This window comes from Lathamus discolor, chromosome 19, assembly GCF_037157495.1.
Source record: "Lathamus discolor isolate bLatDis1 chromosome 19, bLatDis1.hap1, whole genome shotgun sequence".
Classification (NCBI taxonomy): Eukaryota; Metazoa; Chordata; class Aves; order Psittaciformes; family Psittacidae; genus Lathamus; species Lathamus discolor.
Window position 1 is genome coordinate 2,797,839 of NC_088902.1, and position 12,823 is coordinate 2,810,661.

The 12,823-nt window shown below is 60.3% G+C and overlaps 1 protein-coding gene across 4 annotated transcripts in view; it reads left to right on the plus strand.

The window, feature by feature from the left end:
• Positions 1-2,012: 2,012 nt before the first annotated feature.
• ITPR3 (inositol 1,4,5-trisphosphate receptor type 3) overlaps positions 2,013-12,823 on the plus strand; it is a 36,655-nt gene continuing 25,844 nt past the window's right edge. For 3 of the 4 annotated variants that reach the window (XM_065698438.1, XM_065698439.1, XM_065698441.1), the window contains exons 1-3: positions 2,019-2,514; positions 8,169-8,239; positions 11,471-11,592. In XM_065698438.1, the coding sequence (XP_065554510.1) occupies positions 2,426-2,514; positions 8,169-8,239; positions 11,471-11,592 (282 nt within the window). In that variant the 5' untranslated portion in view covers positions 2,019-2,425. Of the gene's footprint in view, positions 2,515-8,168; positions 8,240-11,470; positions 11,593-12,823 lie in introns of all 4 variants that reach the window. The other variant, XM_065698442.1, reaches the window with a different exon arrangement.

Consider the following 12,823-nt stretch of genomic DNA (forward strand, 5'->3'; position numbering starts at 1 on the left):
TTCAGTGCCATGGGGGGTTTCGTTGTGCTTCCAGATAACTGTTAGTGCCCAGTGCTCTGCGAGCACAAGGGACAAGACGGGTGCATGGGGAGCCCGGTTTGGGCTGGGCTGGCAGAGGTGGTGTCCAGCCTGGCTGGGCACCGGCAGGGGCACACCACGGTGCTCCTCGTCTGAGACACCCCTTATGCCTATGATCAAAAGCAGCTGATCTGTGCACCAAGGTGGGTCTCTGATTCCTCAGGGGCTCTCTTTGAGCTCCTGTTGTGAAACCTTCATTTGCTTTTAACAGCAGCAGGGCTTTTTCTTTCCTTATGATCTTCTCTTTTTCCCCCTCTGTTGCCCTGAGATAAAGGCTTCTAAATTTGGCCTGTGCTGAAAACGCAGCTAATCCTGATGGACCTCAATTCGCATCTCCCCCCGGAGGAATTGCACTAATTTTTTTTCCCGTTGTTCTGCCAGGGGACCTGTCCGTTTCCTAGTGGAAAAAAAAAATCCCAATTTAGGGCAAGGTTTATATCCCTGAAACCTGTGTGTTTGTTTGCCAGAAAAGGGGACAGGAGGGAAATAAATGAGAAAAGCATCATGCTTTTTTTTTTTTTTTTTTATCCCTTCCGATATTGTTTTTACAGCAGGCGAGTTTTAATTAAAGCAAGGAACTAGGGCGCTTGTGCTGTCCAGAAGATGCGCTGAGGACGTGGTCCTTTGCCACCAGTGTTGTATTCATAGGATCATGGAATGGTTTGGGTTGAAGGGACCTTAAAGCTCCTCCAGCCCCAACCCCTGCCACAGGCAGGGACCCCTTCCACTGGAGCAGCTTGCTCCAAGCCCCTGTGTCCAACCTGGCCTTGAGCACTGCCAGGGATGGGGCAGCCACAGCTTCTCTGGGCACCCTGTGCCAGCGCCTCAGCACCCTCACAGGGAAGAGCTTCTGCCTAAGAGCTCAGCTCAGTCTCCCCTCGGGCAGGTTCAAGCCATTCCCCTTGGCCTGTCCCTACAGGCCCTTGTCCCAAGCCCCTCTCCAGGTTCCCTGCAGCCCCTTTAGGCACTGGAGCTGCTCTCAGGTCTCCCCTTCAGGAGCCTTCTCTTCTCCAGGCTGCCCCAGCCCAGCTCTCTCAGCCTGGCTCCAGAGCAGAGCTGCTCCAGCCCTTGCAGCATCCCCGTGGCCTCCTCTGGGTGCCTGGGACTGCTCACCTGGCCCCGTGGTGTTGGGTTGACTGTGGAAAGGCTCCTTATGGGCTGCTGGGACCAGGTGGGCTCTGGGAAGGGCTGGGGGTCCCCTTGCTTCTCGTGGTCCCAGTGGTGTTGGATGAACTCTATGGCATTGTTGATGTGGGCAGGGCTGGAGACAGCAGCTCAGCGTCACCCTGGATGAGGGGTGCAGGGGGAAAGCTCCAGCACTGAGCAGGGCGAGTGTTCGGGCAGCGGTGCGAGCACAGGATGGAGGTGGCAAGAGGCAAAGCAGGAATGAACCAGAGCCGCGTGGGAGCTGCCGGTTGGCAGGAGGCCGCTGGGCTGCAGGAAGCCACAAGCACTTGCCTGGGGCAGAAAAATCCAGAGGGAGCCGCCAGGTCCTCGCTGGGCTTTCCCTGCTCCGGGATCTCCGGGCTGCGGAAGCACCGGCCCAAGGGCAGCTCTTGGGGTGCAGGGATGGGGCCAGGGAGCTGCGGCTCCTGGTGCCGAGTGAGGAGGAGGATGCCGCAAAGGGGAAGAGCAGGACAGGAGCGGGGCTGTGCGGGACAGGGGTGGCTGCAGGAGCCGCGGCCACGCTTGGGAAGGGGCCGGGGGGAGCTGGGACACCCCAACCGCACCCGGTGCTGCTCCCGCTGGACGCCGTCGGGGCACCCCAGAACCCCGCAACGGCGCCTTTGCGAGCCCCGGCCGAGGAGGGGGAGAAGCCGCAGGGGGTGACACGGGGGGACCCCGCGGGGCCGGAGCCGCGTCCCCATCCCCGGTGCCCCCCTCCCCGCACGCTCGCCCATGGAGGGAGGCGGGGAGGGGAGGGTGGGGCCTCAGTTTGGGTTCCCCCCCCCCCCCTCCCCGCCGCCCTCGGCGGCTCCGCTTCTCCTCCCAGGCCAAAAACATTTGCATGCTTTTTCGAGCAGGACTTCCTGATCGCTCTCCATTGGCTGCAGGTAGAACGCGGAGCACGGACGGAGGCAGCCGGACAGACCTCCCGCAAACCTCGAGCTGAGCTTCACCCCCTCCCTCCTCCTTCATCCTCCTCCTCTTCCTCCTCCTCTCCCGCACATGTAGAAGTTGTTCGGGGGCTCCGGCTGCAGCCCCGCGCCCGTCGCGGCTCGCAGGGAGCCGGGCTGGGGTGACCCCCCCCGCCCCGAGCAGGGACCCTCTGCTCGCCCCATGCTGGATATCGGCTCGGGAAGGTGACTCGGGGAAGAAGCGGCGCCGCGCCGGGGCGAGGGCAACCATGAATGAGATGTCGAGTTTCCTGCACATCGGGGACATCGTCTCCCTGTACGCCGAGGGCTCCGTCAATGGCTTCATCAGCACCCTGGGGTGAGTGAGGCGCTCCCGCGGCTGCCCCGCAGCGAGCCGGGTCCCAGGCAGCCGGATGGGACGGGACGAGGTGGAACAAGGCTGTGCTTGAGCCTGGGACCGAAGGGGAAAGGGAAGCTTTGGGAGCTGCAGCGGGAGCGGGCACAAGAGGAGCCGTGTCCCTCCAGGCTCTCCTGGGATCCAGTCGCTGCCAGCGGCAGGAGACGGCCCTGGAGGGACCCTGCGGGACACCCTCGCCCCCCATTAGGGGCTGGGGGAGATGAAACGGGTTTAAGCAGCACGAGGGGTTTGTGGGGTTAGGAAGGGGTTGTGCATGTGTGGCTGAACGGGACGGCTCCAGCGGCTGTGTCCCCTTCTGGGCATTAAGTGCTCCCAGTGCGGCTGGAGGCTGGGTGAGCCAGGCAGCGATGGCTCTCGCTGTCCCCCCTCACATCCCCACACTGCTGTTGGCCAGCGAGAATCACTGCAGGGTCATCAACGTGTGGGTACCCACAGCCACCAAGTGCTGCTTTGGGCTGCAGGGACCAGGGCACTGCAAGGTGCAGGCTGAGCTGACTCCTTGCACCCTCCTGGACATAGCACAGCCAAAGGGATCATCTCCGATGTGGGAGATGAGCTCAGAGCTTGGGGACCTGTCCCTTGTCCCTCCTGTTTCTGTCTAAGCCAAAGACAAAGCCAGGCCAAGACCTTCAGTGGTGCCCTTCTCCATCCACTGCTCCCACTGGGAATGTTTCCCTGCAGTGCTGAGGGCTCTGCCAGGGCTGCTGGGGCATGCGTGGGTCTTTTCCTTACCCCAAGCAGGGACCCAAACCTTGCCCACAGCCCCAGGCAGGTGGACGTGTGTCTGTGCCAGCGTGCCTGCCCCACGCTGCGTGTAGGAGAGGCTGAGCTCAGCCAGGAATGCTGACTTGGATGGGATTCCTGGGGCAGGAGCTGCCTGGCTCTATAATCTGCGCTGAATGCACTTGCTCCCACATGCCTATGTATAACCGGAGACATACGTACCTTCGCCTACACCTTCACCACTGCTGGGCACATGCAGCCCTTGGTTCATGCCCACCGGAGCCTTCCTCCAGCTCTAGATGGTGTTGGGTGGAAGGTCCTGCATGTGCAGGATGCAGCCTGTCGGTGCCAGCCCTCCCTGATGGGTGGGAGAACATCCCCATGGTCCATTCTGGACAGGTCTCCTTGTAGCTGCCCACTCCCGGTGCCAGAGCCATCCCTTGGCAGCTCGGTGCTGAGCACCCCTCCAGCCTGTCTGTGAAACTGGGGCTGGAGCAGGCTCCCTGGGGCCCGACACTGGTGATCAGCCCGTGTAGCACATCCCAGTGGCTCACCAGGCGCTGGGTGAAGAGGTGTTTAGACCCTTCGGAGCTCACATCGCCCTGCAGCTCCGGCCCCAGGTCCCCCTTTTTGCCGGGTGCTTCTCTAGACTTAGAAGCATCTGAAAGGCAGGGCTTGCTCCGAGAGCCTCTTCTCCCAGGCCCCAGCATGGGGTAGCCCCACTTTTCCAGGGTTCTCCTTTCTCCGGGATGCTTCCTGCCCTCTGAAGTTGTTTTCCCTTGTGGCCCTCGGCCTGGGAGCCCCAACCGCACCTTAAATCACTCCTGTGATAAGGAACTGGGTGACTCAGGGGCAGTGCTTCTCTCTCCCTGGCCCTCCTGCCCCAGCTCCAGACCTTATTTGCCTCATTTGCAAGGCAAATGGCCCTGCCAGCCCCACGCTAGGTGCTGTGCGCTGGCTGAGCACCCTGCGGAAGCACTCGCTCCAGCCTCCCTTGCAGAGGGACTGGTTTTGGCTGTGGGATCGCTGGGGTGTCCAGTGGGATCCTCTGTTGATATGGGATGATGTGGAGTGTCTCCAGGTACTGGTCACAAGTGTCACGTTAAGGGATGTACCCCAGCGTGTGGGTGCTGTGACATCCCTGTGACTGTGGCCCAGATGGGCAGTTTCCCTCTCCCTTTCCCTCTCCCTTTCCCTCTCCCTTTCCCTCTCCCTTTCCCTTTCCCCCTCCCCTTCCTTCTCCCTTTCCCCCTGCCTTTCTCCATCCCTTTCCTCCTTTTGTAGCTGGTGTGAGCAGCAGCTTCCCCAGAACTTGGCAACCACTGCAGGGAGCTGGGGTGTGGGTGCTGCCCAGGGACTGTCACTGGTAACTCCATGGGGATCTGTGCTTGAGGAGAAGGAACTTTAGGGACCGGGACTGGATCTGGGATGGGGAGGAACTGATGTGGGTGCCCTGTGGGGCTCATCCAGAGCAAGCAAACCCATGCCAAGCAGGGAAAGGAGCTCAGAGACCTTGATGTGGTTCCTGCTCCGGAGTGATGGATGGGGCGATGCTGTGACCCTGGGAGATGCTGCTGCCATGAGTGTCCCCATCTTATCGTGTGTCCCTGAGAAGCCAGCACCACATGGCCAGAGCCAGAAAGGAGGAGCAGCGCAGCGCTGGTGCCTGTGCTGGGGATGTGCTGCCCTGGTCCTGCCATCCCTGGGGCTCAGGGAGGGGAAGGGCCAGTGGCAAACCTGCCGCCATGGCTGTTTCAGGGGATACCCCCTTCGGTAGCTGTAGGAGCCGTTGCAGGTGGATTTGCAGGGTGGAGCAGCTCAGGAAATGCAGTGGCTGGTTAAAGGGTAACTCCAGCTCTGCCGGGTCAGGATGAACTCGTCTGTGGGGAGGAGAAGCACACGCGAGGCCAGGAGCGGTTCCTCCTCCTGGCACTGGGACAGGGCAATGCTGCATTTTGGTGGCTGCCCTGTGTTCATTCACTTTATTGCTGCCAATGGGAGGCTCAGTGCCTGTCCTGCGCCCAAGCCAGAGAGGCTGACCTGACCCCGTGCCCAAAGGCGAGCTTTCCTCCTCATCACCCTCCTCCTCACCTCCAGGGGATGGTTGTGTTGAAGCAGTGTGCTCCTGCCTGTGCTGGGGCTCCCCTTCTCCCAGAGCACTGCTGGACCATGGAGCTCCGCAGCTGGGGAAGGCTCCCTCCCTCCTCTTCCTCAGCCCGGGTTCACGTTGCTCCACGTCAGCCCCGCTGGCCCCCATCCCTGGGGCTGCTCGGGATGTCCAACTGCTGCACATTGCTGTGCTGGACCCTGACCTTGCACGAGGCCAAGCGCGCTGGCCCCCGGCCATGGAACCACTTTGTGCTTGATAATTTAAAGCCCCACTGGAGCCACGGCCATGACTTGTGTGGCTTAAAGCGAACCAGATGCTCGCCCATGCTTTGCTGGGCTGCAGGCAGCAGGCTCAGCAGGGCGAGGACCTGGCCCCTGGAGGTGAATTGGAAAGGCCAGGTTAAGTTTCCGCGGTGTCCATCAGTGCCTTCAGCCTCCTGCTTTGCTCAGGATCTTCCTCCAGGTGCTCGGACACCAACCGCCTGTTTTCTCATTAACACCTGAGCGATGGAAGCTGCTCTCTCTATTCCCGGTGTCCTCCCTGCTGCTCGGTGCGGCAGCGAGTGCCCGCGTGTCCCTGCTGCTCTGATAGCAGAGGGAGCCCCGACTGGCCCCATCCCACTGCGGTGATGCAGGTTCTTAGTGGAAGCGTATCCTGGCCCCAGCAGTGTCCCAGGTGATTCATGTCCACCCTGTCAGAATCCTATTATTTCCAGCTATTTTTGACTGCAGACTGTTAGTCTGGAGGGTGAGTTTAATAGAAGCAACACTTGCGTCCTTGCAGTAATCCTGGGCTTAGAGATGCTGAAACTGCCTGGCAGGTCACTGTCTCTAATGCTGCCCAGTGCAGTGGTAACTATGGGGAAGCAGCAGAGCTGGTGAGGGTGGGAGGCTCCTGTGCTGTTTGCTCCAGCACTGGGAATAGGCCACACAGGGCAGGAGCTTCCTTGGAGACCCCCGGCCATGACCATGGATGGTTTCTAGTCTTTAAAGTGCTTTGCTCTGTGAGCCTGACCTGGCGTTGGTCGGGCTCAGGTCATGGTGGTCTTTGCTCCCAGGTGCATTGAACACGTTGATTTCTGCCTGTTCTCTCCCCAGAGTAATAGTAATAGAAATCAGAACAGCCTACAAGGGGCACTGGGGCTGGGCTGAGGCTCTGCATGTGCCCGGTGGGGTGGGATGTGGGACAGCCCCTGCCCAAAGCTGCCTCTGCCCCACTCTTCACCTCTTTCCCTGCCCTCCCAAGGCTCCGTGCCCCGCAGCAGTTTGGGAACATGCTCGGCTACTTCCCTGCTGTCACGGCCCGTGGAAGAGTCATTGTGTTCAGGCAGCCCCTGGTTGGGGGCCTGAGACCCTGCACTGCTGACCATGAGTGTTCGCTGCTGCCAGCCCACGGCAGCGCTGGGGTCCCGGGGTCCCAATCCATCAACGCAGAGGCCAAATTCCTCTCTGACGAGCTATTGAAAGGAATTTTCCCTTCCTCCAGCGACCGGCTGGGCCAGGGGAAGAGGTTGGATCTGCGAATGGGATGTATTGTCTCTTTTGCCAACCCTCTGCAGTGCTGCGTGTTCATCTCCAGCACTGCTTTGGCTGTTCGGTTTGCTTTTGGGGGGGGGGGTGTCTTTGAGTGTCCCTTGGGGACACTTGGCTCCGCTGTGCCACATGCATGACCCTTGCTTTGTCAGTCTGCATCGTCGCTCCCATCCCAGGGACAGACAGAGCTGGATGGGATGCTCCCTCCCGGGATGGCGTCATGGGTGCATTCCTGTATCCACTCGCACGCTCAGCGGCTGCCTGAATTGAGCCTCCGCAGGTGGGGACACGCTTCTCACTTCCTCGCCTGCGGCAGGAGCAGGGTTTCTCTGGCTGCATCACTTCCCAGGCGCTGGGAGAAAGCGGGCGAGCGGGTACAGCCTGTCCTGCTGGAGCCTCAGACAGCTCCGGTGGCCCCCCGGCGCCAGCAGCCCCTGGGGTGCCACTCGTCTCGCTGTGCTGTGGGTGCTGAGCGGAGCCTCGTGCAGGGGTGTAGAAACTGAACTGATGCCCATCTGCTCCATGTGCTCTGCTGTTCTGGGGAACTTCGTCCCATCCGTCCCCACATCAGTCCTCAGCACCCAAGGCCAAGCCCACAGGGTTTTGCTCAATGCTGGGAAAGCAGAGGTGGGCAGGGAGGAGACACAGCCCTTTGCATCTGATGGGCAGAGCCAGCTCCTCTGATCAGATATTAGTTAATGACTGGTTTGGGGGGGCCCTGCCACCTCCATCTGCAGCAGCTACACCCTCCATGTCCCAGTGGGGTGAGCTCCTGCCAGAGAAGGAAAAGCACTGCATGAAAGTGGGACTCATCCCTCTTGTGCCGGATTACCAGTGAAATAACACCGCAGGCAGTGTGGGGAAGGGGTTTGGCTCAGCAGGGAGCTGGGCAAGGGTTTGCTGCAGCAGGGCCCAGGCAACCCAGGCAAAGGGTTGATACAAGGCACCGTGTTCATCGCTGTTTTGTGTCTGCACCATTTGCTCTAAGTGAAAAACACGCGTGAAAGAGATGGTGGGTGATGGGGAACAAGGAGTGATGTGTTCGGAGCAAGGGCCCCAAAGCAGCTGCCTGCTGCAGGAGCTCTGTTGTTGTGCTAAATATTTATAGAGTGCAAACGGGTGGCAAACAGGAGACACGGGTTTGGTGCTGGTGGCACAGAGCTGCGGGTTGTGGTGAAGCCACTCCCATCGCCAGTGCTGACCCTGCTCCTGCTCTCTGCCCCGCACAGGCTGGTGGACGACCGATGCGTGGTGGAGCCGGCTGCTGGCGACCTGGACAACCCGCCCAAGAAGTTCCGAGGTGAGACTGGGGCAGCTCCATCGCTGATGGAGCAGCCTCGGGGATGATGCTGGCCCCGGGCATCCATGGCTGGGGACCAGGGTCCTGTCTATCCCAGCTATCCTGGGGCTGGGAGGTGTTGCTTGTCCTTTGCTGAGGAGCCTGGAGGGTTCTTGGACAGCCTCTGTAGCCTTGTTTCCATGGCTTGGCCAAACCATCCACCCTCCTCTGTTTGACTCTGCGGGCATTTACGCATTTATTGGCACCACCTCCATGGTGGGGTGGTCCTTGAGACCCCTTAGCCCAGCCCTAAGCAACAGAGGTGGCTGGGAACCATCCTCTGCAAAGGTGGGTCCCTAAATGCATCCCTAGGGATGCTGGCAGCTGGGTGTTTACCCACCAGGAGCCAGGGACAGGAGGGGACATTCAGAGGGGCACTTGCAACAGGTAAAGCATTTCCAGGTGAGCCTGTTAGCACTCGGCACTAATTACATCTGTGATGCTTGGCTGCACCTCAGAGGGAGCTGGGGATTAAGCCTCCCATTTACGAGGCAGGCAGGGCTTAGGGAGGGCTGGTAAATCCCGATCCGGCCTCGGCCATCATGTTCTGGGCTGCGTCGGCTCCTCGGGCACTTGGGGCTGCGCCCGTTGGTTCCCGTTTGGGTGAGGGGCTGCCCGGGTGCAGTGGGCTGTGGGATGCCCCCAGAGCAGTGGCTGTGGGGTTGGATCGGGGCAGCCGTTCCTCTCATCCCAGCTGCTGGCTCTTCAGACCCCTTTTAAAATGAGGGTTTCCCACTCTGCTTTGTGCCTCCACCTTTTTCCCGGGGTGGCTTTAACATCCCAGCGAGGTGCCATGCAGGACCCCTTCCCCTCCGAGCACCCTTCCTATGGGGTCCCAGCAAGCAGTGATGTGCTTCCATGCAAGCTGCTGCCATTAACTTGCACATGGGGCTGATTAATGAGCTCCCCAGTGTCCCGCAGCCCTGCACTGCCCGGGCAGCCATCCCCATTCCCAGGCATCAGTCGATTTTCACCTGGTGCCGGATGGGAAGAGCTGGAAGCAGCCGGTGCGAGCCCTGTCCCGGTAGCCACGCCATCTCCCTGCCGAGACATGGGTGGGTGTTGAATCTCTTTTCCAGGCGCAGGTCTGGTCTAGACTCACCCTGCTCCATGCAAACCCTATCAGGATATCCAGCCGCTTGTTGTAATGGCCGGAAAAGCAGCGGTCTGCCTTCTCGATAGCAATCACTGCTGGGAGGTAAAAACAACGGGCTGCTGCTGTTCCCCTGCGGCACCAGCGAGAGGCTTAAGGGGATTTTCATGTGCTGTTGCCGTCCCCATATCCTGTGGCCGGACCCGGCCCTATCCTGCGCTGCGGTGAGACGCACGTGGGTTGTGCCGGGCCCCTGATCCGCTTCCCGGTGGGAAAACGGGACCCAGCGGCGAGCTCAGAGCCTGGAACACCCCCCCGCCGTGTGCTGGGCTCACCCCCAGAGCGTGAGCAGCAGCTCAGGGAGGGGATCCTGCCCCTCTGCTGCGCTCTGAGGAGACCTGAGAGCAGCTCCAGTGCCTAAAGGGGCTGCAGGAAACCTGGAGAGGGGCTTGGGACAAGGGCCTGCAGGGACAGGCCAAGGGGAATGGCTTGAACCTGCCCGAGGGGAGACTGAGATGAGCTCTTAGGCAGAAGCTCTTCCCTGTGAGGGTGCTGAGGCGCTGGCACAGGGTGCCCAGAGAAGCTGTGGCTGCCCCATCCCTGGCAGTGCTCAAGGCCAGGCTGGACACAGGGGCTTGGAGCAAGCTGCTCCAGTGGAAGGGGTCCCTGCCCGGGGCAGGGGTTGGAGCTGGAGGAGCTTTAAGGTCCCTTCAACCCAAACCAGCTGGGAGACAGGGACGTCAGGCAGCAGCTCTGGGCAGGGCTTGCTTGCAGCCCTTGTCTCTTCATAGCTCTGTTGGTTTCTACTTCCTGCCCTGTTCTCCTGCACCGTAATTAGCACTTGACTGAGAACGATTCAAGGTGCTGCAGGTGGCCCCGGTGTTCCCGAAGCCGTTTGGAGGCGGTGGGAGCAGGCAGCCGGGCGCTGCAGCAGCTCCGCTCCGTGCTGCCCTGGCACGGGATGTGCCATTAGCAAACAGCCCTGTACCACGCAATGTGAAACTTGGCCTGTCCCCAGCAGCCCGAGCGGTGAGAACTGTGCTCCGTGCTGTTTGCTCGTCACTCCCAGGTAAATAAACAGGAGCTCGCCAGCGCCTCGGGACCGCGCCAGAGATGGAAGTGATGCCTTTTTCTTTTCGCGTCTGAAGTTTCTGGGCTGCTGTTCCAGGCGGAATTAGGTTGATCCAGGCAGCAGAGCCCTTCCTGCCCTCACCCCCATACAGCTTCCAGCCCTCAGCGAGGGTTTGGGAGGTGTTAGTGCCTCCTTGCCTCCAGACTGCGCTTCAGTTCCAAAGCCTGGACCTGGCTGGCTGCGCTTTCCGTACCCCATCCGGCCACAGCAGCCTGGGGAAAAGCAGGCAAAGTGGGGCAATCTGCAGCGCATGGAATCAGTGCGAGTGTTTGGACGAGGTGGGATGCAAACCTGTGCCCTTCAGGTCCCCAAAGTGTTGAGTTTAGGACCTGAAATGCAGCTGTGGATGTACAGACTGTAGGAGAGGTTGCTCGTTTCCAGCACGGGGAATTGGGGCTCCCTGTGCGCAGCTCAGGAGGAGCAGTGTGTTTGCGTCCCGATGGCATGGCCACCGCAGGGCAGCAGCCTGTGGTCCTGCTGGCTCCGGGTGTCCGATGGGTAGGGAAACAAGGGAGATGTGGAGATCTCTGCTCACGTTCTGTGTCCTGCCAGCTTCCCTCCTCCTTCCCTGCCTCCCAGTGGGATCCTCTCCTCCTTTGGTACAGCTGGGCTTCGTCAGTGCTTTTCTCGCCCTGAAGTTTTCCTTCCCACATTGCACAGCCGTTTCCGATGGGAATGCTTCTGATCACTAGTCCAAGAAGTGGAGTCACTCCTGGCCTCATTTACCCTGATTTGAAACTAACCCCACAGCTAATACAAGGCGGTGTGATCCTGCACCAGTCCCAGACCTTGGACCCCCAGCAGTGGATGGGGTTGCTGTGTCTTAGGAGGACCATCTCCCAGGGATGCTGCTGGGACAGGAGCGGTGTCTTGGGGTGCACTCACTCCTGCCCCTTGGTGACATTGGCCCCATTGGGGACACACTGGAGGCTGCTGCAGCCTCATGCTGGCCTTTCTCTCCTCCCAGATTGCCTCTTCAAAGTGTGTCCCATGAACCGCTACTCTGCACAGAAGCAGTACTGGAAGGCCAAGCAAACCAAGCAGGACAAGGAGAAGATCGCGGACGTGGTGCTGCTGCAGAAGCTCCAGGTGAGCAGCTCTTCTGCTTTCCTGCCATCCCTGCACGTGTGCTCTTGGTGATAGGGGAGCTCTGGGCAGTGTGGCACAGCCACGCTCCATCCACGCTGTGACAGCCCAAGGTGAACACAGCAGCGACCAGGGAGCCACACGATTCTGTGGCTCCCACTGCAAGGGAGGAACCACAGAGAAGGATCATGGGGACTGAGCAGGCAGGGAGAGGAAGGGGGGCAGTGGTGCTGCTTTTGGGATGAGAGGTGATGCCCACCCGCCTTTCCACCCTTGCTGCCATGCCCAGCACCTTCCATCTCAGCCCTCCTGATGCTCCTGTGCAGAGGAGCCCATGGCAGAGAAGGCAGAGGTGCTGCAGCACCCAGGGGTGCCTGGCATGGAGGAGGGAGCCGGTGCAGCCAGGCCTTGCTCCGAAGGGCTGTGGAAGAGAAAGGCTCCTGTTGACTTCCACGAGGTTTGGAAAAAGCCCATGTTAAACATTGCACAATCTCCTCAGACAGCTGGCGAGGCCCCGAGCATGATTCATGAAACCGAAGCTCAGGAGAGACTCATTAAATCATCTCATCAGGCTCCGAGCCCAGCCCCAGCCCCAGCAGCCCCCAGTTTTGCCCTTGGGGAGCAAGGTCTGATGGAGCATCAGGACAGAGCGTCCCGGAGCATCCCGGAGATGAGGGGCAGGGTCTGGGCCTCCTGCCGTGTCCAGCCATATGTGGTCTATGGAAACGTGATTTTCCTGCTCCAGTTAGACCATAACTTGTAACCTGTAATGTGGACAGCTGTACTGGCCATGACTGGATAGAGAGGCTCATTTCTGAGCCTGATTGATTGCACCTTGGTTCGGATTTGTCTTAAAGAGATTCTGTCATTTCCTTCTTCCTTTCCGCTGCTCCCGGTGTTGCCCTTTTGGCAAACGCTCCCTCACATCCGGAGCCGTGTGCCGGAACCCTACCGATGCCTCCGATTCCTCCCTGCACTGTTCCAGGCCACCCACCCCCTGCCCCCTGCACCCCATCACACCAGAGCTTGGGGACCCCGGTCCCACCCAAGGGATAGGCTGGGAACGTCAGCCCCCATGGACTCAGGGCAAACAGTCCCACTCCCAGCCCCGCTGCCTTTCAGCTCAGATCTGGACATGGATTTAGGGCACGCCACGGTGCCGGATCTCCCCCCGAGGCTGTGCTGCTCCATGGGGTTGTTGTTAAACTGCCAGCTCTGCATCAGTGCGGGATTT